Below are 25186 nucleotides of genomic sequence, written 5' to 3'. Positions count from 1 at the left end.
GAAAGACAAACGTACGTGATTACTTATCTTTCAGTTTCCTTCAAGTTTCAGCTTTGCCATTCTCAGGAAATGACCAAAACCTATTTACCACGATGATTCGCTTCGCAAGTTATGTCAAGAATTGGCATGCAGTATGCACTACTACTAAACAGTTCCATTTCCAAAAGCACTCTTAATTTTAAACGTATCAAAAACAGGTTGGTGGCTACGTTCGATTAACACCAGCAGTAAGCTTATCAAATACTACTATTGTGTAAAAAAGGAGGAAGACTTCTGACTACTTTATTTATGACACTTCTTATAAAAATACAAAATTCTTTGTATTTTAATTTTACGTGACGATTCTAATTAATGTGAGAATTACCCTAATATGACATTTTTACTGAAAATTTACTTGGTAAAAAGGGGTTGGGGCTGGTAGCCTAGACTCTCTAGTCACTAGAATATTTAAACTATGTTTGGATGGGAGACTTTCAAATCTTCATGTGTCGTTGAGGCCAATTTAGTTAAAAAAAAAAAAACAAACAACAAAATGTGATAAGACGACTAGAAATGCAAATCCAGTGCTTGCAAGTAGTCATTTGTAAATGAGTCTCACATGCTTTTATAATGATCATAAATTGCTTTTTTAATCCTCTGTATCTGACATTTTATAATTCTTTTCTTACTAACTTGGTCTCAATTCTTTACAACTTAGAAAGTCCATCACACAAGTGTCTATATATATATATATATAGGAAAACCTTTAAGGGAAGGGATCTCTATTTTTTTTTAATAAAAATGGAGATTAGTTGTAGAGTCCACACCACATCAAATTTTAACGATTTTAACCTTATATTTTTCAAGTTGCACCTCATAGATCATCCTTGTAAAGTATTAGCCAAATTGAAAATGTTTAAGACATCTAATTGAGTTCAAATAAATTAACGAATACTTTGTTATATAAGAAACAATGAAATTTTATCTTGATAATTAAATAGGCAAATGATTTCGGATTGAATTGAATTTTTGTAAGGATGATTTATGAAATGAAACTTACAAAATAGACGGTTCGGATCATTAAAGTTCGAAATAGAGTGGATCCCACACTTAATCCTTATTTTTGGAAAAAAAAAGAGAATTCTTTTGCATAAAGGACTTGTGTGTGTGTGTGTGTGTAGCCACACAGTTCATCACAGAAATACAGCCATACAGTTTTACAGATTCAGGTAATCTTCAAAAGACACGAATGAAAGATTTGAAGTAGGGAGTGAGAGGACTCATGGGCCATGCATATCATTAAAGATAAACAAAAGTTACAACTTCATCGATTAGTTTGGCAAAGGAAAGCAATATTTGCGGATTCCAGGCGCGTGCTGTGAAAAGTGAATATATACGTAGAGTAATGCTAGTGATATTAAATATGTAAATAAAATTTGCAAACAAAATAATATATCGCTAATAAGAATAAGCATGTTTATCAATGCTTAAGTAATATTCAATCATCAACTTATATGTTATTTAGTTTACAAAATTTTATATACAAATTTTATCTCTCTAACATTACCTATATATCATCGCATGCGGTTAAAAACTTAAATATCACCGACTTCAAGTAATGTTTTCATTCGATAACATCAATCAAACACGTGTATTAATAGTAGTTAAGCTTTCAATTCTTTAACTATTCAAACGTTAATATTTTACATCAAACACAGTTGGTTCATATATATACATGCATTATTAGTATTCACTAAAGATCGATCGTATTCAAAACGTCTTCGTCTTTACGTACACGCACTACACACATAATCTAGCCTCTTAATCGATTTGCATTTATATTGAAAGGGAAATTAAGTATGCATACATACATACATACATATATATGAGGAAAAGTAATATATTTTTTTGCCTTTCAAATCTGTTGTGCTGTTTTGAGATAATTTAGATACAAAACAGCTCGAAAACTCACCGACTCGACATGCATATAAACAGATTTACATATGTGTGTATATACATGATCTGGCTTTAACTAGTACGCAAAGGTCTTGTTTGGTAGAGAGTATTGGCTTGAATATGACTATTATATATTGAAAGCATTTTGAAGGAATAAATCGATGACAATTTTTATATGCTGTCTAAGTTGAAGGCCATTCATGAAGAAAAAATATCCATACTAATTCCCACGAAAAAGGTATAGGACTAAAACATACAACTCTTATTCATAAACCTTCAATTTAAACAAAATAAAAAAAAATTATCTATTTCTTTCTTCAACATGCCTTTAATATAGTAAACAGTTCTACCAAACCGGCCAATTCTATCTAACAAACCAGGCCAAACGGTACGGAAACACAAATCCATAGTTTCGCATGCATGTAAACAAACTTGTCAGTTTCAAATGGATGAGGATGAAGCCTAGTTAACAACCACACACAGTTTCTTCATCAGGGTTGACAATTTTTCATTTTAATTAAATTATAATTTTTTTTTTATAAGATGAATATAGCGAAGGTTAGGGCACACACCAATGCACATTGCTTTTGAAATAAGACACCAAACCAATCAGCCATACACAAGTCACAGCCAGCTAGCTAGAGTTTTCAGTTCTATACATACCATCAAAATCTATAAAAACCCGAGAGTTATCTTCGAAGCCCAAATTTGTACATATAAAACCTAACCCCACAAATTAAGGGCATCTCATCCTATAATGTGAGGGATTTAAATTTGAGGTTGCATTTAAATTTAAGTCTTTTATATATCAATTAATTTTGCGTTGGCGAATTAAAAAACTTTAAAGTTACATGAAGTTATCTTTTGCTAATTAAATTAATTTCAGGATGAAATCTCTTCAATTATTTACGTGTTAGAGTTAAACAATATCCTACATGTGGGGTTCATGAGACTCTAAGCATTAAGAATTAAGGAACCTTATGATAGTTTATAAGAAAGTGATCCTCTTATGTAATGAAATAATTTTAGAATGAAACCTCGACTACCTTCATTATGAACATCCTCATTAATTTTTTATTCCACGTGCTTCGTGCTAGCTCTTTTGAGGAGTTTTCCGAATGCACCATGATATCGTGATCGCATCGTCATGTTCTATACTATACAGAGTTGTAGTAAAACTTTGTAAGTCTTTAACACATGTTTGGGACACTAAAAGTGTTTCCATAATCATGATTAGAGTTATTATGTCAATCGGCCTGGCTTGCAACTCATGGTGAACCACAAACATCAAAACTCATTCGCGAAAAAGCGCACAAATTTGTTGCAAGTCCACGCAGCCATCATGATAACCTCTCGTCTTAAAAACCTAATAAGTAATTTCATTTAACTTAATTATAGTTTTGTATAAGGGTAATATTAGATAAACCATCTATTTAAATTATGTTAATAATAAAATTATGATTACTTAAATATTGATTAACGTAATTACATTTTAGTGACACTCATATAAATTGCAAGTTTGATCTAACTAGCATTGCTCTTTTGTATAATCGTGTGTTCCAAGTAATGCAAAATTATTAAATAAATGATGGATGCATTCATATCATATAATTTCAGTTTAATTAATCTCCAAGTTCCAACATTTACGATATCATTGAAAATTACTAGAAGTTCGTAGTCAAATACGCGTTATCATAAAAGATACTGTATGTGGTGAAGTGAGTTCATCAACTAACTGAAAATCATGAATTAATACTTTTGACTTGATAAACCTAGGACGGATAGTCATCAAAATATAATTTTTGTCAATGTGTCATATTACATGGTCCTAAACAAGAACAATTAAATATAGCAGGCAGACTATTAGAACCTACTTAATTAAAATTTTTGTAACGTGGCATGATCTGATTGATCTACGTCAATAAGTTTTGTACAAATAATCTCTGAAAATTGTGTCGTACAAGGACAAATACCATCTTTTGCAAATTTCAAAACTGCAGTTAGGGTGCTAAACAACTCAGCATGTTGGATTAACAATGAGCTTTATGGAAAATGATCCTTGCGGGATTCTTTTTCTAGGAATCTTAGAGATTTTGTGATTGTGATTGTTCATTGTATATTATGCAGTTAGAAATCATTTGAAAATTTAAAATTTAAAATTAAATATAAATAGTACCTAACGATGTCTGACCGCACGATATACAATGAATGATCATGATCACTGATCTTCACGAAAAGGATCCGACGAGGATCCTTTTCCTGAGCTTATAATGAATACTGAGGAAATAAACAATATCTATTATATGAGTTCCACTTCTATGCTTGTAGTATTAAATGTTACGAGCAGTGAATGATTTGAATTTACAAAACTATGAAGCAATAATCCAAACTAACTTAGATCATATAACAATGCTCGTAAGATGAAAGAATTTTCTCTATTATGTATATATGTTGTTCATAAAACATCTGTATAATTGCATAACATTCATGCGTGCGCACGTTGAGTAAGGATTATAATATATACAGACTACCCTTTGTTGAAGGGTGTGGCGCTACCGAATTATCAACGAAAATTTAAAAAATAAATTGATTGGAGATATACATAAGAAATGGACAGTAGATCAGATGAGACACAAAGAAAAGTTGATTAGGTGCTGAAAAATACAAGACAAACTAAATTATATTATTTAGTTTGATAATTAGGTGAGCCAATTCTTTGGATCTATGCATGGAAGATCATAATCAATATTAAGTTTATATTGGTGAGCAATGTTTTCAATTTGGAATAATTTTTTTTCCTACTGTTAGTTTGTTTTTTTTGTCAAACTAATGTAGTTCGTTACTGTTGTGCATATGTGAGCATGTTTAGCAGGTGAGAGGAAGGAGATAATTTTAGCGTGGCTGGAAAGCACGTTTTGATACAATAAATATTTTCATACAAAGTTGTTGGATATGTTCACCAAAACAAAAAAAAAGTTGTCGGATGTTTGAAGAAAAAAATTTAACTACTTAAAACATAAATCACGTTGATGGCACATTAAACTTTTTTTTTCGAGAGGAAGGTCGTACGTTGGAGAGGTAGGCACCTTTTGAATAACAAATCCATTAATCTTTGTTTGTGGACTAAATTAGTAATTAGAACTTGACCATAGTGATCGGTATAAATAAGTGGGCACTTTTTCACTTTTTCACCTTTTGCCTTTTTTCTTGGATAAAATCCAAACCCTAAAGAGTAGTCGTGATTAAAGCAAAAGGTCTTTCATCTCTGGCTCTGTGTTGGTCGGGCACGTGTGGCTGACCTGGCTGCTTTTAGACTCACCAGTTACTTAAGCTGCAGGCTAAAGTAAACAGATTGTAGTTGACTTTGGCCCACTTCTCAAGACCCTCCCATCTCCAACACCAGTACCACCGTCCTCTTAGCCAAACTACTGATCGTCAGGAGTATCGGACGGCTAGATCAGAAGCATTACAGGCTGATGCAGCTGGCAACACGTATCATTCCCCATCTATTTGAATCTTGTCGAAAACTCCGACTGAAAATATTTATACACCGTATTATGAAAGAGACTTACGTAAAACTGAATAGTCGAGCAATATATGCTTAATCACGTTACACGATATCATATGATTGAGCGGAATATGATCATTTTATATATCCGTTTCATGTAAACTATTTTCATCATTTGTTTTTGTTTCAATCTAATAATTCAAAGATGTACAAGGAGATATGAAATGTTGAAAAATCACTTCTTTTACCTGTTTTGTTTTTTGACCCCAACTCACATGTCTACGTGCCAAGCCTTCCAGTTTTGACCAAAGCTGGAAAGTTCACAAAACGACGGCGTCGTACCTTTCAGGTTATCGCCGACGGATAGGTCCAACCGAACCCATCCCATCAAAAAGAGCCAATTGGATTTGTGACCACTGCCCACAGTCACATCAGCTCCCCACGCCAATTCCAATTTTTTAGTTTCTACCATGAGTTTCTATCGCCAAATGGTGTCGTTATCCTCAACCCTAAATGTGTGGTCTATGACCATTTTGCACAGGATGCTTTGCTTGTGACTCCACCTTCCTTCAAACGCAAAACACCATCCATGTACACAAAGAAAAGTTTTGAGAGTTATTGTCACAAACTTATTGTTGTTCCTTATTCACGAGTTATATCAACAACTTAAAAGTGCTTACGATTTACAACAATAATTGAAAATACTTTATTGAAGACCCATTTCTTAAGGAAACACTTAGTTTTCATCAAATTTTTACGTACTTTTAACAATCAGGTTGATAATAAAATTCTTAGGGGCATGAAAAGTCATGGTCAGCTTATAGGGTGTGGGAGATGTGCGACCGCATAGGGCTCAATGAACCTAAGGGCCTCTAATTGCAGAAAACTACAAAAAGGATAACTTGGAGCTAGAAAGGCCTCTATAAGCATGCTTTGATTTTGGTCGGGGTGTGTCAATTTCAAAATTAGGTGTTATTTTTGTTTCCTATGAAAAAAAGCCTCAAATTATTTGCCCGGCAGAGCTTTCAAAATTTATTGACAGGTTATTAGCTTAGCTCGTTTAGAAGTGTTTTTAAAATGACTGAAAATGTTTTTTGCATAAATATTTTTAAAATCAATCCTTAAAAAATACAAATAAATAAGAGTGTCAAAGTTAGTTTTCATATCATTGTTTGCTCCATAGCATAGCTAGATACATCTAATTTTTTAGAATGATATTTTATTCTATGCGAATATTAAATCGTAATTGTAATTTATGCCAATCAAACCGAAAATCTTTCGTTTACAGTTGCAAACGAATATCATTATATTTTTATAGGTCTCTGACAAAATAGAAAACAAGGGAATATGCACACTTTTTTTCTTTTTAAATTTTTAACTTCAAACATTTAAATGTTTTTTTATATTTTAATTTATTTGGTTTGATGGTTAAAAATTAAAAAAAAATGTATGAGATAAAAATAAAATAAAATAAATGAAAATTATTTGAAAACGTTGAGTTTTAACAATAAAGATAAAATAAAAAGTAAAATAAATGAACTTTCTATGTAAAAATATAATTTTTAATTAAAATAAAGAGAATTGTACGAAAAAAGAAAGTAAAAAAGAGGGGTTCCCAGCAGACACTACAGGCGGTCATATGCAGATGACATATGACAGAGACCCTTGAAAATAAATAAATCCCACTGCCCCTCTTCCATCTTCATCTTCTATCCACTCTCTCCTCCACTCTCTCCCAGACTCCCTCCCTCCCAATTCCACACTTTCCCACACCATGAATTCATTTACTACTCCACACTTGTCCTAATTCAAAACCCCAAATTCAAAATCCCAACAAAGTTCAAATCACTCTGAAAATTTCTGAAATTTGCTGTAAAGCTCCGAGCTTTGAGAATGGTTTCTCTACAAGATTCCCATTCCGGCTCCAGCCACCACTTCCCGCCTCACACACGCAACTTCTACTCTCCTTCCTCCACCAAAATCCACCGTCAAACCGGCCGCTCCATGCGCACCATCCGCTCCAACATCTACCAAGACGACCACTCCCGCACCTCCTTCGCCGCCGAAAGATCGCCTTTTGTCTCCGAGAACCTGACTGATTCGGTCGTCGACATGCGCCTCGGCGAGCTCGCCCTCCGCACCCACAGCTCCGCCAGCAAGTCTGCGTCTTCCGACGAGGAGTACCTCCAGCTCTCCCAAGCCTTCAGTGATTTCTCCGCCTGCAGCAGCGACATATCGGGAGAATTGCAACGGCTCGCAAGCTTGCCGTCGCCGGAAAACGCGCCGACCTCCGAATTATCCGAGGCTGCGCCGGAACCGGAGCCATGCCAGGGGTTTTTGCAGAGGGAGAACTTCTCCACTGAGATCATCGAGAGCATTTCGCCGGAGGATCTTCAGCCGACGGTCAAGATCTGCGTCGACGGCCTCCAATCGACGTCGCTTGCCGTGAAGCAATCTGCAGCGGCCAAGCTCAGGCTTTTAGCGAAGAATCGGGCTGATAATCGCGCCTTGATCGGCGAGTCCGGCGCCGTTCCCGCTCTAATTCCTCTACTGCGGTGCAGCGATCCATGGACGCAGGAGCACGCCGTCACGGCGCTGTTAAACCTCTCGCTGCACGAATCTAACAAGGCCATAATCACCAATGCCGGAGCTATAAAGTCGTTAGTGTACGTCCTCAAGACGGGGACGGAAACCTCGAAGCAAAACGCCGCCTGTGCGCTGCTGAGCTTGGCGCTAATTGAAGAGAACAAGAGCTCAATCGGAGCCTGCGGTGCAATTCCCCCGCTGGTTTCGCTGTTAATAAGTGAATCCATGAGGGGCAAAAAGGACGCTTTGACTACTCTGTACAAGCTCTGCTCGATAAAGCCCAACAAAGAGAGGGCGGTGAGCGCGGGAGCTGTGAAGCCGCTGGTGGCACTGGTGGCGGAGCAGGGAACGGGCTTGGCGGAGAAGGCGATGGTTGTGCTGAGTAGCTTGGCGGGAGTCGAGGAGGGGAAGGAGGCTATTGTGGAGGAAGGCGGGCTGGCGGCGCTTGTGGAGGCGGTTGAAGATGGGTCGGTGAAAGGAAAGGAGTTTGCGGTGTTGACACTGTTGCAGCTGTGCAGTGAGGGTGTGAAGAACAGAGGATTGCTTGTGAGGGAAGGAGGGATTCCGCCATTGGTTGCGCTTTCGCAGACTGGGACTGTTAAAGCTAAGCACAAGGTATCTTGATCATTTCATTACTTGGGTATTTGGTACCACAATCTTTTTATGTGTTAAATTGTGTATAATTGTGTAGACGAAATGGTGCTAATATTGTTTATATTGTAGACCGAAACCCCATCCCGCAGTTTAGATTAGATTAGAATATCGCTCGAATAAAAAAGAGATTGTTCGTTTTAAATTGGCAGCTGAAGCTGTTAGTTGAAGGAAGTATACAATGAAATGCGAATTGTCATGCATATTGTAATTCCAAGTCTGCATGTGGATGTTGCAAGTATGATCATGTTCTTAATGGAGCTCGCTTGGTTGGTTTATAATGGGGGTTTGGTTGTTTTTGCAGGCTGAAACGCTTCTTGGGTACTTGAGAGAACCGAGACAAGAAGCGTCCTCTTCGGCTCTTTAGAGAAGCGAAGGGAGGTACTTTCACTACTTAGAGAGGGAACTATACTATGTGTCTGTGTATGTAGTTTGAGTAGTGTTTGATTGCACTTGTATATAGGAAGTGTTGGTGTTTCATGGTTTGTAACTTTGTACAGTGTGGTTGAGAAGCTAGGAAGAAGAGTATGATATGATTGTAAGAAGGGAGAGAGATTATAGGAAGCTAGTGAGCAAGACACTACGGACTTCTTAGCAGTTTAGATGTATGAATTCAACTAGGGTTTTTTGGATGGGTATTTTCTTTCTTTCTTGCCCTCTTTTTCTGTCATTGACTTGGTTTTTTGTAGGAGTGGAATACTATTACTTGTTTGCCTTGTGGTTGTTTTGTGGTGTTCTGTATGCGTAAACCCGAATTTTGCTAAAAGGGTTTTACCGATTATCCGGTTTTAGTGATCTGCTTGCAAAAGTATCGTCTCTGTTCCTTCGTTATTGATTGTGTTCTAAGTTCTGTATGATGGAAAATTGGAAATTCATATGTTGTTGGAGATACTGTGGGAGGGAGGCTGAACAAAATGTTCTCTACTCCTTCAAAGCTCTGTGTTTAGTTTCTGTTGGTGGTACCTAAATTGGAATCTTGAACTCCGATGCCAAGGTGGCAGTTTTTCAAACCAATCATGCGGCGCCATATGGGAAAACTTAAAGAACGAAGTGACTCGTGATAGGTTAGGCGTTTCTATTTCATACAACTCTCCCTCCAACTTGTGGTGGTGTGTTCTGGACCCCCTATTCGTTGTCCGGTTATTCGTTGCTCATTAGAGAATGCAACTTTAATGCTTTATTCTCCACATCTTTTGTCAAATTTCTCGGCTACCAAACAGCAAGTGATACTACACCGTTTGGGAGCATTATAAAGCAGGTGAGCTGCCTTGGGTTACCCCATCACCTCTCTCTCTCTCCCACCCCCGCACCACCTGTCCAACTACATGCAATTCATCCAAGGCAAAGCCGAAGGCCACCAACCAAAAAGATTTTTCAAAAAATTGTCCCGCTGCTGATGTGTGCACTGCACAGTGTGTACATATATTATCTTTCTTCAAATTGATGATATTATGTGGTTTGTCGATACGTAGTAAAGAAATGGTGCATTAGCTGGCGGAGGAGCAGGTATTGTTTTGTCCCCCTGTCCGTTTGGATTGGATGGTTGCAATTTGCATTTCTTACATTGCAACGTCTGTCGGTGCGCCCTTTTTTGACAACTTTTTTTGAGCGTCACAAGTGCACACGCGTCCAAAAAGTGTGTGCTATTATTTTGCATGACTCATAATTGCATGACTCATAATTGCATGGCTCATCAATTGCATTGTTTTTCTCGTACAACCATGCTTGATTTGTCTGGAATATTACCCGCCTTCTGGGGTAAAATGAAAGGAGTTGGTGGGAATGCTTCTATAGAATGCCCTTTGTGCTCATAATTCGTAGTTGTTCTAAAAAGCAGTTTCAAATGCTTTGTTAATTCAGAAATACGCAATTTTTATGTTAAAACATTGCCAAAATTTTTAGTTATTCTTGAAACACTTTAAGCAAGCTCAAGAAGTAAAACCTAATAGAATATTGATATATAATAGACCATATTATAATGACATGACATGTACATATTAATTGTTTCGTGATATCAAAATACGGGCTCTGACAGTATGGTCATCAAAATATGGTAATTCCTCGCCAAATGTCCTAGGCTTAAAACACAAACGATCTAAAACATTGGTCCCTATTCGACTATACTATTCCTCAACTTTGGCTTTGCCTTTGGTGTCCTTGGGAGCAAATAGCTTAGGTCTGAAGCCTTTCTGCAGCAACTTCTCAACCTCTTCAAACTGCATTCCTTTGGTTTCAGGAACTAGCAAGTAAATGAATATGAGTCCAATAAGAGAAAACCCAGCAAAGAGGAGAAAGGTTCCCGCCGAACCCAGCGCTTTCGTCAGAGTCAAGTATGTCTCGCTCACTATGAGATTGGCCGTCCAGTTTGAAACTGCTGCGATTCCTCCACCCGTCCCTCTGTATCTCAGCGGGTATATTTCCGAGTTCACAATCCATGGCACTGTTCCCATTCCGGGTGCATACGTTATAATATACAATCCCAATAGTATCACCGCAAATATTCCGATTTTACTAGGGCAGCCTTTGCTGTACCATGTCCTGTGTTCTCCACGACATATGTCCCTGATACTATCACTGGCGGCCAAGCAAGCTCCCGGAGCGAGCTGACAACAATTAAGGGGGAAAACAGATTACTTAAGGTTAAATATTTAATTTCTAATGATTAAAGACTCATTAGTTATTTTGTAAACTTACATCCTTGACTTCACTAGCACAGAAGCCACATTCTTGTTTCAAACACGTCATGCAGTTCCATGCTGTAGGATTGACAGCCGATACATAAGTCGGACATGTTGAAGAGTTGCCGAATTTAGCAGATTCCAAATTACTAATCTTCGGAGAATGTTCCGCGGCATAGAAAAAAACCCCGGCTAACACCACAAGGCAAGCGATAATACCAAACATCGAAATGATCATCAGCCTTCTCCTTCCGTATCTATCTACAAAGCACATGCTCATTAGGGTTCCAACAACGTTGAGACCGGAGGTGATGAGAGAGAGTGCCATAGCGGTCTGGTTGGACGCAAAGCCAGCGAATTGAACAATGGTCGGGCTGTAATACATCACGGTATTAATGCCGACAAATTGCTGAGCTACTTGGACCGTGATGCCTGCGTAGAGTCCTCTTCGAACCACGGTGTTGCTCAAGGCACCCTTTAGTTTTTGGATCATGCCATTCCCAGCTGCTGAGTCCTCGGCCTTTTCAAATTCGACAGATTCATGCAAGGCTTTCAATTCATCCTCCACCTCTTCTTCAGGATAGATTTTCGCCAAAATTGCCCTAGCTTCATCCACCTTGTTCTGTTTAACATCAATACCAAGTTATAAGTGACATGTTCCCCCGTCAAATCTTACGTTAGACTGTGAATTTGAACGGTTGATTGGTCATGTCTGTGACATGCACCCTCAGATTCACAGTTTGACAACATAAGCATTTACGTCACATATAGCAATTAAATGACATGTAGCTAGCTACTATGATAATCTCACCTCTCTGTAGAGCCATCTTGGAGACTCTGGAAGCGACAACATCAATATGAACTGAACAAGGGCTGGAACTCCGGCCACTCCAAGCATCCAACGCCAGGTTCCCGGGGCTTTGGTGAAGGCGAGATTGATGAGGTATGACAAGAATTGTCCTCCTGTAATTAACATACCGTTGCAGCTAACAAGTGCTCCTCTGATTCTATGAGGAGAAGCTTCTGAGATGTAAAGGGGTGCAGTCATAGAAGCCATTCCAACTCCCAAACCAACTACAATTCTCCCAACTATGATCACCCACGGAGCTGGAGCCGCTCCCATAACTATTGCACCAATGAAGAAAACCACGTCCGCGATTAAAATTGATTTTTTCCGGCCGAGTGCGTCATTCATCCATCCACCAAGAGCAGCCCCAATGATGGCGCCAGCAACTGCCATGCTCACTATGGTCTCCTGCAGCCATGTTTTTTTGTCAACTTCGCGAAAGTCCTCCCGAATGTATAGCAATGCCCCGGAGATCACACCTGCAGCACCACACTGTTGAATAGTGGCCAAATTAATGGCCAACTTGGCATCCACTCTCGGTTAGTAAACAAAGGAAAAGAAAAAAGGTGGACATCATTCCTTGTTTTGGGGAAGAAAATATGGGTTGTTTTTTCTTTTGTCTACCACCCGTGAGTTTTGGCTAAAAGGAAAAGAAAAAGTTGCTTTAAGAAAGGGAGCTCATTATTCGGTTTTGAAAGAGAAGAAAGAGAGCCTTTTCTTTTTGGTATATAGGGAGAAGAGCTCATTGTTTTCGGGTGTGGGGGGAGCGGCAGATGAGAGAAACCAGGGAGAGCATTCGGCTCTCCCATTTGAATATGAGCTGCTCCTTCCCACCATTTGTAATAATCCCATTTTGTTAGTAATCACTCAATCAAAGATGTTGGTGCTACTTGTGTAGCTTTTGGGAGAGAAGGATTTTGATATGTGTTTCTTCTTCTCCATTTGTTTCTTAGTTTGAGTGAGAGCTATTGGTTGCATGTGGGATTTGGGTTTGAGAGTTAAAACTCTATTTGTAATCTCCTTTTGACATTAGTGGAATTTCCTCGCCGTCTCGGAACTGGATGTAGGCTTACGCCGAACCAGTATAAATCCTTGTGTTTTTTTGGATTATTTGTCTTGTCATATTTTGCCGTATTAGCTTTGGTTTCATATTTGAAGCTTCCGCACAACAAGTGGTATCAGAGCTCTAGGTTTTGACTTGGAGGCTTTGTACTAGTATGTCTATGAAATCTTCGAATGACGGTGAAATATGTTTTTTTGAAAAAATTCGACAGGAGGAATGACTTTGGCATTTGGTCAATTGGAGATGCTGGCTGCAAAATGCGTGGCGTTGAAGAAAGATAGTAAGGGACTATGTTGCAGTCACTAAGCTCGCAGATTGGATAATGGTTTCAGAAACAGCGTGTCTGCTGCAATGTTGCCGTCGATGTTGTTGAAGTGTTGGTGTTCGACAGCTGCAGGTGTAGTGTACTGCTTTTGGTGGGTTCTCCGTTGGTCATCGCTGCACCAGAGGTGTTTGTGGGCTGTTGTCGACGAGTTGAGTGGGAAGGAGAAAAGGTAGAAGCAGTTGAAAATTGAAAAGAAAATGTTGTTCTTTTTCTTTCGGCATTTGTTTAGGCAGAAGGACATCATGATGACAAATGATGTTGTTGGCTGGAAGAAAAGGGAAAAAGGCTAAGGCTAAGTTTTCTTTTCTTTGGCATTTTTCAACGGCAGAAATTTTTGGTTGTTTTTCCACTCCCATTGGTTGACTTTGGAGCAAGTTGCTGGAAACATTGGAGGAGTTTGTGAGGGCCAATTTGTTGAGTTCTGCAAGTTTGGATAGTGAGGCACCACACTATTTTGGATACACCACATGCACTGCAGAACATTTGTGTGGAACCCTCTTGTAGAAGGCAAGTTATATGCTTTCTAACTTTGGTCTATGGACATTTGGTTGGATTTGTTTGCCACTGCTATTTGGTCTGTTGGTCTCCATCATCTGCAATTAGTTTTCTTGAAGACTCCAGTTGAGGTATGGTTTTGGATCTCCTACTGATTATTTGAATTTGAAATTTTGGTTGTCCTGTTGGTGCTCATGTGATGATGGTAAACTTGAGTGAAGGGCATATTTTCGTATGTGGTATGTGAGACTATGTTGCCAAATTTGTAATCAGTTTTGACTTGGAGAATATGCCATGCTATGTGAATGAGTCTATTGGTGCAGTTTCAGACCATGGTGTTTGTGAGCAGGTGGAGTTCGTTGTGTGTCCAACTTTGGTATGGTGTGCTTGATCTTTTGTTGGTGATATTGAAGAATTTCAGTTCTTCGTTTGAATCACCTTTTGTTTTGATCAAGGCACTTATGGTTTGCAAATTTGGAGAAGACGGTAGAGAAATGTTCACTTTTGTTGGTTTTGGTACAATTTGGCCAAGGTGGAGATTGTTGAATAGTGGCCAAATTAATGGCCAACTTGGCATCCACTCTCGGTTAGTAAACAAAGGAAAAGAAAAAAGGTGGACATCATTCCTTGTTTTGGGGAAGAAAATATGGGTTGTTTTTTCTTTTGTCTACCACCCGTGAGTTTTGGCTAAAAGGAAAAGAAAAAGTTGCTTTAAGAAAGGGAGCTCATTATTCGGTTTTGAAAGAGAAGAAAGAGAGCCTTTTCTTTTTGGTATATAGGGAGAAGAGCTCATTGTTTTCGGGTGTGGGGGGAGCGGCAGATGAGAGAAACCAGGGAGAGCATTCGGCTCTCCCATTTGAATATGAGCTGCTCCTTCCCACCATTTGTAATAATCCCATTTTGTTAGTAATCACTCAATCAAAGATGTTGGTGCTACTTGTGTAGCTTTTGGGAGAGAAGGATTTTGATATGTGTTTCTTCTTCTCCATTTGTTTCTTAGTTTGAGTGAGAGCTATTGGTTGCATGTGGGATTTGGGTTTGAGAGTTAAAACTCTATTTGTAATCTCCTTTTGACATTAGTGGAATTTCCTCGCCGTCTCGGAACTGGATGTAGGCTTACGCCGAACCAGTATAAATCCTTGTGTTTTTTTGGATTATTTGTCTTGTCATATTTTGCCGTATTAGCTTTGGTTTCATATTTGAAGCTTCCGCACAACACACACCACCAACAACAACACATACAACTAATTAGCACAAAGAAAGTTTGTCATATAAAGTAATTAATTGTTCGTGTTAAGATATTGTTTGGAACCAATTTGCAGATATTTTTTTAGAACAATTTGCATCTATTAGTTACCTGTATCATATCCAAAAAGGAGGCCTCCGATGCCAGCTGTGAGCGCGAGGCGCATAATGTATGGCGTCCTCCATGTTGTCCTCCAACACTCCGTGAACTCAGTTCTGCTAGAAGGTGGGGCTCCCCCCTCCACCATTTTCTTCTTCTTCGTCTTCGTCCAAGCAACTCTACTTTCGCTGAGAACGAAATCAATGTATGCATGCACTCATTTACTTGCCAACGCACTCTTAGTTACATAACGAATGAATGGGCTCAGACATGTTCTTATTTGTCTTCAGTTTTTACCTCACAAAAATAACTATTCAATCTCCGTAACACTAATTTCTATTTGATTCGAAATTGAAAGCAATACATAACATTAACTTTCGAATGTTCCACCATATAGCAAAGTATATATATGCATGAATATATAAACCAAAAATTTTCTATGCAGCACATTCCTTAAGAACACGCGTAAATCCATATTGTAACAACAAAACGTGCCTTCCTAGCGAAGCGGCTAAGTTTTTGGCGTCGTTATGCACTTGTATCCTACGGTCTCTAACAACTTTCTGCATAAGTAACACCTAATAAGTTGTTTCTTCGACAATTACTGAAGTTAAATTTCGCCAACGAGATTGCTGATGTTGAAAGGCTTATAACAACTTTAGTAACGGTCGGACATGGAAGAAAAGGGGTTTGAAGGATGTTGCTAATCTTTATATACTCTTGACCTAGTCTTCTAAAAATGTGGAATTCTGTAGGCTCTACACTTTTTTCTCCATCGCCTCGCTCTTTGTTTTTCTTACACGTCCTAAAACGTAGCCGATTACTGACCACTGACCACTATATATACTGCTTTGACCGGTTTATACGTTTTTGATTCTCCATATGCATGCCAGATGTTATATAAGATAGCCATGTAGTTTTGATAAATATGCAGACGCATGCATGCGCAGCAAACCCTAAATCATACAGACAGATACAAATCAATCTTTTCTACTCACCACTCCCTGTCGTCAAATTTCAAGGATGAATTGCATTCCACCAGACTATAACATGTATTTATTTATTTATTTATTTTTTGCAGTAAGCATGGTCGTTTTGTAAATGTTTAAGCTCATCACAATTAGAAATACTGATTTCTCTTTCTGGTTAAATAGGTAGAAGCTAAAGAACAAAGCAGCTATAAAACAAAAAATAGATACAAATGTCAAGAATGGGATTCGAACCCATGCCCTTTCGGACCAGTACCTGAAACTGGCGCCTTAGACCAACTCGGCCATCTTGACTTTATATGATCTCAAACCAATGCAGGATTAAATCTCAAACCAATACGTTATAATATACAAGTGAATTTTTCTTTTTCATTTTCACGAAAAAATAGATGTGCGGAAATTTGACATACATTATTCAATTTAACAGATAGAAAAATGGGTTCGAATTAAGCTCAAATAAAATTGATTCTTACACTGTAAGTAACAAACACCAAAACTTTGAGTTTTCTTGGTAAAAAAACAGGAAATATAAATAAGCTCCCCTTTAACATGGTGGGATAATTAAAAAAAAAAGAAAAGAAGAAGCAATTGTGCAATCATGAATTATATGGATTACTTGGAGCTGATCAGTTAAAAAAATGAATAAATAAAACAAAAATTATTTACCAAAGGCTTTGTATAGACCGACTTTATTAAGAAAGAGAACAAAAATGTCTCTTTAGAACACCCACGAGTTTCAGAATTCATACAAGAAACTCAGGAAAGTTCAACATTTTTGCCGACTTGCTTGCCCTTTGAAGCAAATGGCTTGGGCCTAAATCCTTTCTGAAGCAACTTCTCAACCTCCTCAAACTGCATTCCTTTCGTTTCAGGAACTAGCATGTAAATCGCTATGAGTCCAATGACAGAAAACCCGGCAAAGAGGAGGAACGTGCCCGCAGAACCTAGAGCATGAGTCAAGGTCAAAAATGTCTCACTCACAATGAGATTGGCACTCCAATTTGCAACTGCAGCCATTCCTCCACATGTTCCTCTATATCTGAGAGGGTATATCTCCGAGTTCACGATCCACGGCACAGTTCCCATTCCAGGGGCATAGACAATGATGTATAATCCCAACAGGATCACTGCGAAGAATCCGACTTTGCTTGGACAACCTTTGGTGTACCACACACGATGTTCTCCCCGACATGAGCTCCTGATATTGTCATTGTAAGCCAAACAAGCGCCCGGGGCAAACTGGCAGTTGCAACAATAGAAAAAAAAAGTAAATTTATAACGTCACTCTTACAATTATATGTCAAGGAAACCGGGAAGAGACAGGGAAGTGAATTCTGCACTTCTCTTGTCTTCCCCTGCAATTCTGACATACGTAAATAGACATTTGTGAGATGGAAAAAGTGTGTTTGGATATCATTTCCCCAAAGTAAATGAGGTGGGCTTACATTGACTTTATCAGCACAGAATCCACACTCTGCTTTCAAACACGTCATGCAGTTCCATGATCCGGGATTAGGATCAGAAACATAAGCAGAGCATGTAGAATTGCCACCGAAATGTGTGGATTCCAAGTTACTGATGCGTGGAGCATGAGATGCTGCCTGGAAAAACACCCCGGATAACACCACCAAGCAAGTGATGATTCCAATCATGGAGATAATCATCAGCCTTCTCCTTCCGTATCTATCTATGAAGCACATGCTGATGACAGTGCCAACCACGTTGAGTCCAGAAGTGACCAGAGAGAGTGCCAACGCCGTCTGGTTGGATGCAAACCCGGCAAACTGAACAATAGTTGGGCTGTAGTACATGACAGTGTTGATACCGACAAATTGCTGTGCCACTTGAACAGTGATGCCTGCATAGAGTCCTCTTCGGACAACGGGGTTGCTGAAGGCACCCTTTAATCTTGCTAGCACACCTTCTCCAGCAGCTGCTCCCTCCTTTTCAGCTTGAACGGATTCATGCAAGGCTTGCATTTCACGCTCAACTTCTTCGGCAGGATAAATTTTCTCTAAGATGGCCCTAGCCTCATCTGCCTTATTCTGTTTAGCAGAAAATTATATGCGCCATGGAAATTGAATGATCATACAAAAATCTAATGGATGTAAAATTTCAGCATGTTGGAATAACTACGACCATGATCATACAAAAAATAGGACACAAGACTTCGATTATAGATCACCTCTCTGTAGAGCCATCTGGGAGACTCTGGGAGTGACAACATCAATACAAATTGTACCAAAGCCGGAACTCCTGCTACGCCGAGCATCCAACGCCATGTTCCTGGAACCTGAAGCAAATTAATTTACAACAACTAATTACGTCAAAATTTAGAGATAAGGAAATTGAAACCATGAAAATGCTATTGGACTAAAGCCTCAAATCTATTAGTTGGTACCTTGGTGAAAGCAAGATTTATAAGGTATGACAAGAACTGTCCTCCAGTGATTAGAAAACCATTTGTACTGACCAGGGCACCTCGGATTCTAGCAGGAGAAGCTTCTGAGATGTAGAGCGGTGATGTCATGGAAGCCATTCCAACTCCAAAACCGACCAGAATTCTCCCGATTATGATCACCCATGGAGCTGGTGCAACAGCCATTACTATTGCTCCAATGAAGAACACAAAATCTGCCGCTAGGATTGATTTTTTCCGGCCTAGGGCATCGTTCATCCATCCACCAATTGCAGCACCAATGATGGCTCCTGCAACTGCCATACTCACTATGGTTTCCTGCTCATCAATGTCAATGAAAAAACCACAAATTTAGCTGACATAAAGATAAAAATGAGCTTAATTATCCAGACTAATTAGTAATTAACATGAGGAGAGCAATGTAGATTAACTCACTTGCAGCCATGTTTTCTTGTCAACATCGTGAAAGTCCTCGCGAATGTACAGTAATGCACCAGAAATCACACCTATAGTACTCCAACAACAGACAGAAGAAAATGAACAAAATTAATCATGCATGGGAATTGTCCTTTGAATTACAAACTAATTTCTGGGTTTTAACTGTGATATGTATGATTTTATGTACCTGTATCGTATCCGAAAAGGAGGCCTCCAATGCCAGCAGAGAGAGCAAGACGCATAATGTAAGGCGTCTTCCATGTTGTCCTCCAACACTCTGTGAACTCTGTCTTGCTAGCAGGCGGGTGTCCTCCCTCCATATCATTCACTATTTCTTCCTACTAACTCTAACCCTGAAACGCTCAGGTTCGAAACCCCATCTCCGCAAATTAGAGTAGTTTAAAATATATCACTTAATTACATTTTCAATCATTAGCCAATCCTCTGTCTCTAAAATCCTCCAAATTTTCTTGCAACGAGTTAATACCATAAAACAAATAAGACATGTTTAATCCTTTCAAATTCTTTGGTCGCTCTTCAACACACAAGCAAAACAACAACAGAATAAGAAGAATGGCGGTGTTGAAAAAGCCATTACCTTATTAGTATGCCTAATGGGGGAGCTCCTTCTGCTGTTCTTCAGCCGCCTACTTTTGGCTTTTGGATGCTGCTTTTTTTTATCTGTATTTTGAATTTTGGTGATGAAAATTAAATAAATTTGGTTTTGTATTGAAATAAAACAATTTTGTAACAGATTCCTTTATTGTTTCAATTTTTGAGAGTTTCTATGCAAATGGAACAGAGACATTTAAGGAAGAGTGAGAGAAATTAGTAGTAAAGGATTCCAAATGGATAAAAGAAAAAAAAAGCATTGAGAAATCAGATTTTTCTGCAATTAATATATTTCCTGCACAAAGTCAGCAGAAAAAGGCTGACTCAAAATTTAGAACAATACTTTGACTACTTAAATATGAGTATGAATTCTTACTTAAAATTTCTTAAAATTGTTTGTTGTCAATTTATAGAATTTCGTGTATATAATCAGAACCGTTCATATTATAAATCACCCTATAAAGATCATCTCTGCAAAAAATCAATTAAAATTAAAGTCGTTTAGTCATCAAACTGTTTAAAAGCAATTGAACGGTATTGGTAAAAGCATTACGAACTGTCTATATATTTGCTACAATACATTGACTAAACGACCTTAGTTTTAATCTATTTTTTGCAAAGATGATCTTTATAGTGTGATTCATAGTATGAACAATTATGATCATAAGTACAAGACTCTGTGATTAAAATACTAAGAGTTTTGAGTAAGAATTCCTACTCATCTTTGAGTAGCCAATTATCGTTCCAAAATTTAAGGCCATTTTCTGTTAGTTTTTTTGTTTTCTCGTTTCTTTTTTCAGTACAATCAATGACTCAATTCGACCTCAAAATTTCAAAGCTGCAATCTTTGGTACCCGATTGAGAATACGATATAGGTATATGATATTTGATTCGATTTGGAAGATGACCTGACTTTTTTCAGTTTGTTCCCTTGTGTGACTATTTCCCCAAGTAGTAAAAGACGCTTCAAAGTTGTGACGAGTCTTTAGTTTTCGCCCAACTATGTATTTTTATGTTTATTTTTTTTTGGCAGGTTCCCAACTATTTTGTTCCAGGTGACTTTGCGGTGACAAGGCACAAGGATAAGGATGCTTGTAGATGGAAATAAGATTAACATGGCAAGAAAAGAAAAAACCGAATGAAATTATTTCATCATATATGTTAGCCGGCGCTAATATGATAGGAATTCGATGTGAAGAACAAAGTGTCGACTTTACCTATTCTTCCTTCATCTTTATTCAGATTTGGGACCGTCAACCTAAGATAAACATACACATGCAAAATTATTATAAATATTGTTATTATTTGTGAAAAAGGTACGTAATAGTATGAACATAAAAAAATGTTCGTCTTACCATGCATCTAGTACGCACAAGAAATAAAAATAGGGCATGAGTAGAGTACCGATAGTTTGGTTTGGTTGACATTCCATAGATTTGTAAAAACATCTGTAAATTTGAGTGCTACATACATTGAAATCATATCTGTAAATTTAACAATCACAAATATAACAAAGAAGTTTTTATCACCTAGTATAACAATCTGTAAATATAACAAAGAAGTTTTCTTTCCTAGAGGTGACGAGCCCGCTAGCCCAAATTCAGCATGAACCCGTCCCGTTTAAAAAAGTAAAAACTAAAAATAATTAAGTTAAAATAACACGAATCACTCGTATAAATAGAGCATAGAAAGGCTGCGTAGAGTTTTGAGTTAAGAAGATTTGAACGCCTCTGATTCAGTCCGCAGATTGGGCCTCTCTGAAAATTTTACTTTATGCAAAATGCCTTTTTTATCTTGGCCCAGCATTGGACCATATAACTGTTTTACCGTTACTGTTTTCACGTTGAACTAAACGCTTAGACGAAAAAGCCCTCATGTGTTTTATCATATTCCGAAATTACCTTGGATATCGTCCTCCTGATCCCCGTCATTTGTCCGATGTGTGCTTCTGACGCTCTCTCTGTGCCCTTTCATCCTCTCACCTCTCTCTCTGCTGGCCCTCCCCTCTGTTATCACCGCCCTTCACCGCCGGTATCCACGGCTGATTGCCCTCCATCTCATCATCCACGGTCTCTCTCTCTCTCTCTCTCTCTCAACCTTGTACATTTTAGAATTGTATTCCTTACGAGTTACGGCTCGTTTGGATCTCCAAATTCCGATTTCGTGTATTTGTGAAATTTTCGATTGATTGTATATCATTTAATTTGTTTTGCGTATTGGGTTGATATTGAAAAGTGTTTTTATGGATCGGATTGTTGCAGGTTTGGACACGTCCAAGCTATTGATCCGTTGTTGACCCCCCAATCTGGTAATTTCTGGATTTTAAATTCATTATTTCTTTGTGTCGTACATATTATTGCCAATAAATGTACTAATTTACTGTGCAAGTTATTATCTTTCAATAGGATTTCGGGCCTGCGTGGTGGATATGACAAGTGATTGTTACTCGGTTTGGTTTTTAGGCTTCCACTGTATGATATTCAATTGGGTAGATTTTTAATAGAGATTCGATCAGTCGAAGCTATGATATTTTTTTTTCCCTCCTTTGACTTTCAGCTATATTCGAGAATTGGGTCCGAGTTATACAGTGATCATGCTGTTTTCTTAAATAGTGCAAATTTACTTTTACTCCCAAAAGGAAAAACTTATGTATATTGCCCCTCTGATTTTAGGATTGTTTTGGAGCGAATGGGGATCATTCGGTTTAGCTCTTGCTCGGGAAGTAGTTGATCAATGTGGTTCTTGGTTGGAGTCCCCCTTTTGTTTAATTGACTTTGAAGATTAACATAATGGTACTAAGTAGTTTACTTCGTGAGTTGGGTCTGTCAGTGTTTAATGGCAATTATTGCAGTATAAAGTTGATATTCTGAATAATGCAGCCTTGTGGACCTTTATGTTTGATCACACCATAATGTTTCACATTGGGAACTTTCTTGAAATCTCAAATTTCATGTTGTTTCATCATCATTACTTTTGCATTCTATTACAAGAATAACTGAATGAGGTAAATCATTGTCATTATTTCTAGGTTTCAGAGGGAAAGCTGGAGTGAGAGGAGGCTAAAATTAAGGCAAAGAAGGCATTGAGGTATTACTTATAGCCTGTGTGAGGATTAAACTTTTTGGAGAATACGGACTTATGTAGATTGCAATCACAAGGACATTTGCTTGCTGATTGGTTAAATTGTTTTTCTTTTACATCTTATGCTCTCGTTCCAGTCCCATAATTAAAATAATAGTTGTAAAAATCTTTACAGTGGAATAACTTGCCTTTTAACATTTCAAATCCAGGTCATTGTTAGAAGTCTGTAACTCCTGATGCTTTCTTGATGCTGCAGGATTTGCACTTTTTTCTGTACGGCTAGATTGTAATTTGAAAAGGAGAAAGCTTCCCAGATAGATTTACATATGTAGAAAGCATCTAAGAGAAGGCATAGAGGCCACAATCTGTAATCCTACGTTAGCTTTGTAAGGAAGTCTCGGATTCTGTAATTGCTGAAAAGCCTTTTTCCCATTATATACCTTTCCTGCCTTACACGGTTCATCTGCCAACTGTTTTTTCTTTTTGTCCAGAGAATCATTTGGAGAGGGAAAAGTAGATATTTTGTAGGTTATTAGTTTCTTAAAGATCCACCCTGGCTACTCATTATTAATATGGTTCATTAGCTTAAAAATCTGTGGAGTTTGGGCAATGGCTTTTTATTCCGAAGAGGAAAAGACCGAGGATTATCTGTTCAAGATTGTTTTAATTGGTGATTCAGCCGTTGGAAAATCCAATTTGCTTGCAAGATTTGCTAGAGATGAGTTCTACCCTAATTCGAAGTCAACTATAGGAGTAGAGTTCCAAACCCAAAAGGTGGATATCAATGGTAAAGAAGTCAAAGCACAGATCTGGGACACAGCCGGTCAAGAGCGGTTCAGGGCTGTCACCTCTGCATATTACAGAGGTGCCGTTGGTGCTCTTTTGGTATATGATATCAGTAGACACCAGACGTTTGATAGCATTGGCAGATGGCTTAACGAACTCCACAGTAAGTTCTTTGACAGTATTCCTAGAGTTTTTACGTATAATTTTCTTTTTGAGTACGTTTTTCTTCTGGGGCTGTTTGTTTGGTCAAGTGGAGACTTTTGTCAACATTATACAATATTTGGCTTACTTTCGAAGTAATCTCAATGAAGAATTCTCAATATTTGGATTGTTTAGTGGACTATCTTAAATGAAGTAATGGCTTTTAAATATTGATTCAATAGTCAATCTGTTCTTCCTAGACCCCTGTGGATTCAAAAGATTTCTTGCATTTGTCTCTAATTAATGTGATGAACTGAGGATTGATCAGGTGGATATACTGTTTAACAGCTCATTCTGACATGAACGTAGTTACGATACTTGTTGGCAACAAGTCCGATCTCAAGGATGCCAGGGAGGTACCCACTTCTGAGGGCAAAGCCTTGGCAGAAGCACAGGGTTTGTTTTTTATGGAAACATCTGCTCTTGATTCGTCCAATGTCTCTGCCGCTTTTCAGATGGTTGTGAAAGAGATCTATAACATACTAAGCCGCAAAGTTATGATATCTCAGGAGCTCAAGAAACAGGACCCCAGTTGGGTAGGGAGTGGAAAGACGGTGGTTTTGCAAGACGGGAGCCAAGAAGCAGCAGTTGCAGAGCCTAAAAAAGGTGGGTGCTGTTCATCTTAGGGATACACAACACGAGGTGTGGACGGATCATTTTGGCGGGTCCTGACAACCCTCTTCTTCTTTTTTTGTTTTGTTCCCACTAATGTTCCTTGCATTCCTTCTCCATGTGCTCTAATTTCTTGAATTTGTTTAAATGTTCACTCAAGAAACATGTTTTCACTCAATCGGTTGAAGATAAGAAATTGAGGTAGAAGATGTAAATGGCCTGAAAGGTGGATTAGAAAAGCTTATACAATGTTCAAAATCCAGTTATCAAAATGCACTGTACTTCTTAGCCAGTTTGTGTTTTTTCATTTATTGGTTCCTTATTCTTAATGCAAGATAAGATGGTGTTTCCCTCCGTTGTGCTTGCCTAGGTTTGTTTTCTTGACCTTAATGGCTCATTTGGTGCCTAGAATTGGAGCAGATTGGATAATTCACTGTATTCAAGGTACGTTGCTGCCTTTAAAATGCAAAATCATTCGCTACCTTAACATTCCTTTACTATAATGATGACTAATGACTTAACCAATCCGATCCTAGGCACCAATTGACCCCCTAAACCTAAACGTCTGCTTTTTTCTTGTGACTTAATGTTGATACAAGATGGGTATTTATCAAA

At 38.2% G+C, this 25186-nt stretch overlaps 4 protein-coding genes and 1 non-coding gene across 10 annotated transcripts; 2 read left to right on the top strand and 3 right to left on the bottom strand.

The window, feature by feature from the left end:
- The first annotated feature begins 7193 nt into the window (after positions 1-7193).
- On the top strand, positions 7194-9396 carry LOC137725524 (U-box domain-containing protein 4-like). The gene is made up of 2 exons (XM_068464243.1): positions 7194-8644; positions 8985-9396. The coding sequence occupies exons 1-2, from the start codon at positions 7337-7339 to the stop codon at positions 9045-9047; spliced, it is 1371 nt and encodes a 456-aa protein (XP_068320344.1). The 5' UTR covers positions 7194-7336; the 3' UTR covers positions 9048-9396.
- A 1316-nt stretch (positions 9397-10712) lies between these two features.
- LOC137725523 (inositol transporter 4-like) lies at positions 10713-15581 on the bottom strand. Its single transcript, XM_068464242.1, has 4 exons — positions 15446-15581; positions 12170-12684; positions 11375-11980; positions 10713-11283 (listed from the first exon to the last, which is right to left on the bottom strand). The coding sequence occupies exons 1-4, from the start codon at positions 15579-15581 to the stop codon at positions 10804-10806; spliced, it is 1737 nt and encodes a 578-aa protein (XP_068320343.1). The 3' UTR covers positions 10713-10803.
- A 1054-nt stretch (positions 15582-16635) lies between these two features.
- TRNAL-CAG (transfer RNA leucine (anticodon CAG)) lies at positions 16636-16716 on the bottom strand. The gene has a single exon. It is a non-coding gene; the product is annotated as a tRNA-Leu (tRNA).
- A 336-nt stretch (positions 16717-17052) lies between these two features.
- LOC137725522 (inositol transporter 4-like) lies at positions 17053-19647 on the bottom strand. The gene is made up of 6 exons (XM_068464241.1): positions 19467-19647; positions 19277-19347; positions 18824-19159; positions 18608-18715; positions 17868-18467; positions 17053-17661 (listed from the first exon to the last, which is right to left on the bottom strand). Exons 1-6 carry the CDS (start codon positions 19597-19599, stop codon positions 17179-17181), a joined length of 1731 nt encoding a protein of 576 aa, XP_068320342.1. The 5' UTR covers positions 19600-19647; the 3' UTR covers positions 17053-17178.
- Positions 19648-21797: 2150 nt separating this feature from the next.
- LOC137725521 (ras-related protein RABA5a-like) lies at positions 21798-24878 on the top strand. Of its 6 annotated transcripts, none has more exons than XM_068464237.1 (6): positions 21800-21960; positions 22153-22199; positions 22920-22978; positions 23229-23358; positions 23464-23921; positions 24248-24878. In XM_068464237.1, the coding sequence occupies exons 5-6, from the start codon at positions 23582-23584 to the stop codon at positions 24583-24585; spliced, it is 678 nt and encodes a 225-aa protein (XP_068320338.1). In that variant the 5' UTR covers positions 21800-21960; positions 22153-22199; positions 22920-22978; positions 23229-23358; positions 23464-23581; the 3' UTR covers positions 24586-24878. The 6 variants fall into 6 exon arrangements, with proteins under 6 accessions (XP_068320341.1, XP_068320338.1, XP_068320340.1 ...); XM_068464239.1 differs by having other exon boundaries at positions 23229-23366; XM_068464238.1 differs by adding an exon at positions 22564-22683 and having other exon boundaries at positions 23229-23921.
- Positions 24879-25186: the final 308 nt, after the last annotated feature.

This window comes from Pyrus communis, chromosome 2 (genome assembly GCF_963583255.1).
Source record: "Pyrus communis chromosome 2, drPyrComm1.1, whole genome shotgun sequence".
NCBI classification, from domain to species: Eukaryota; Viridiplantae; Streptophyta; class Magnoliopsida; order Rosales; family Rosaceae; genus Pyrus; species Pyrus communis.
Note: the sequence above shows the minus strand (reverse complement) of the source record. Positions and strands in the feature narration are given on the sequence as shown.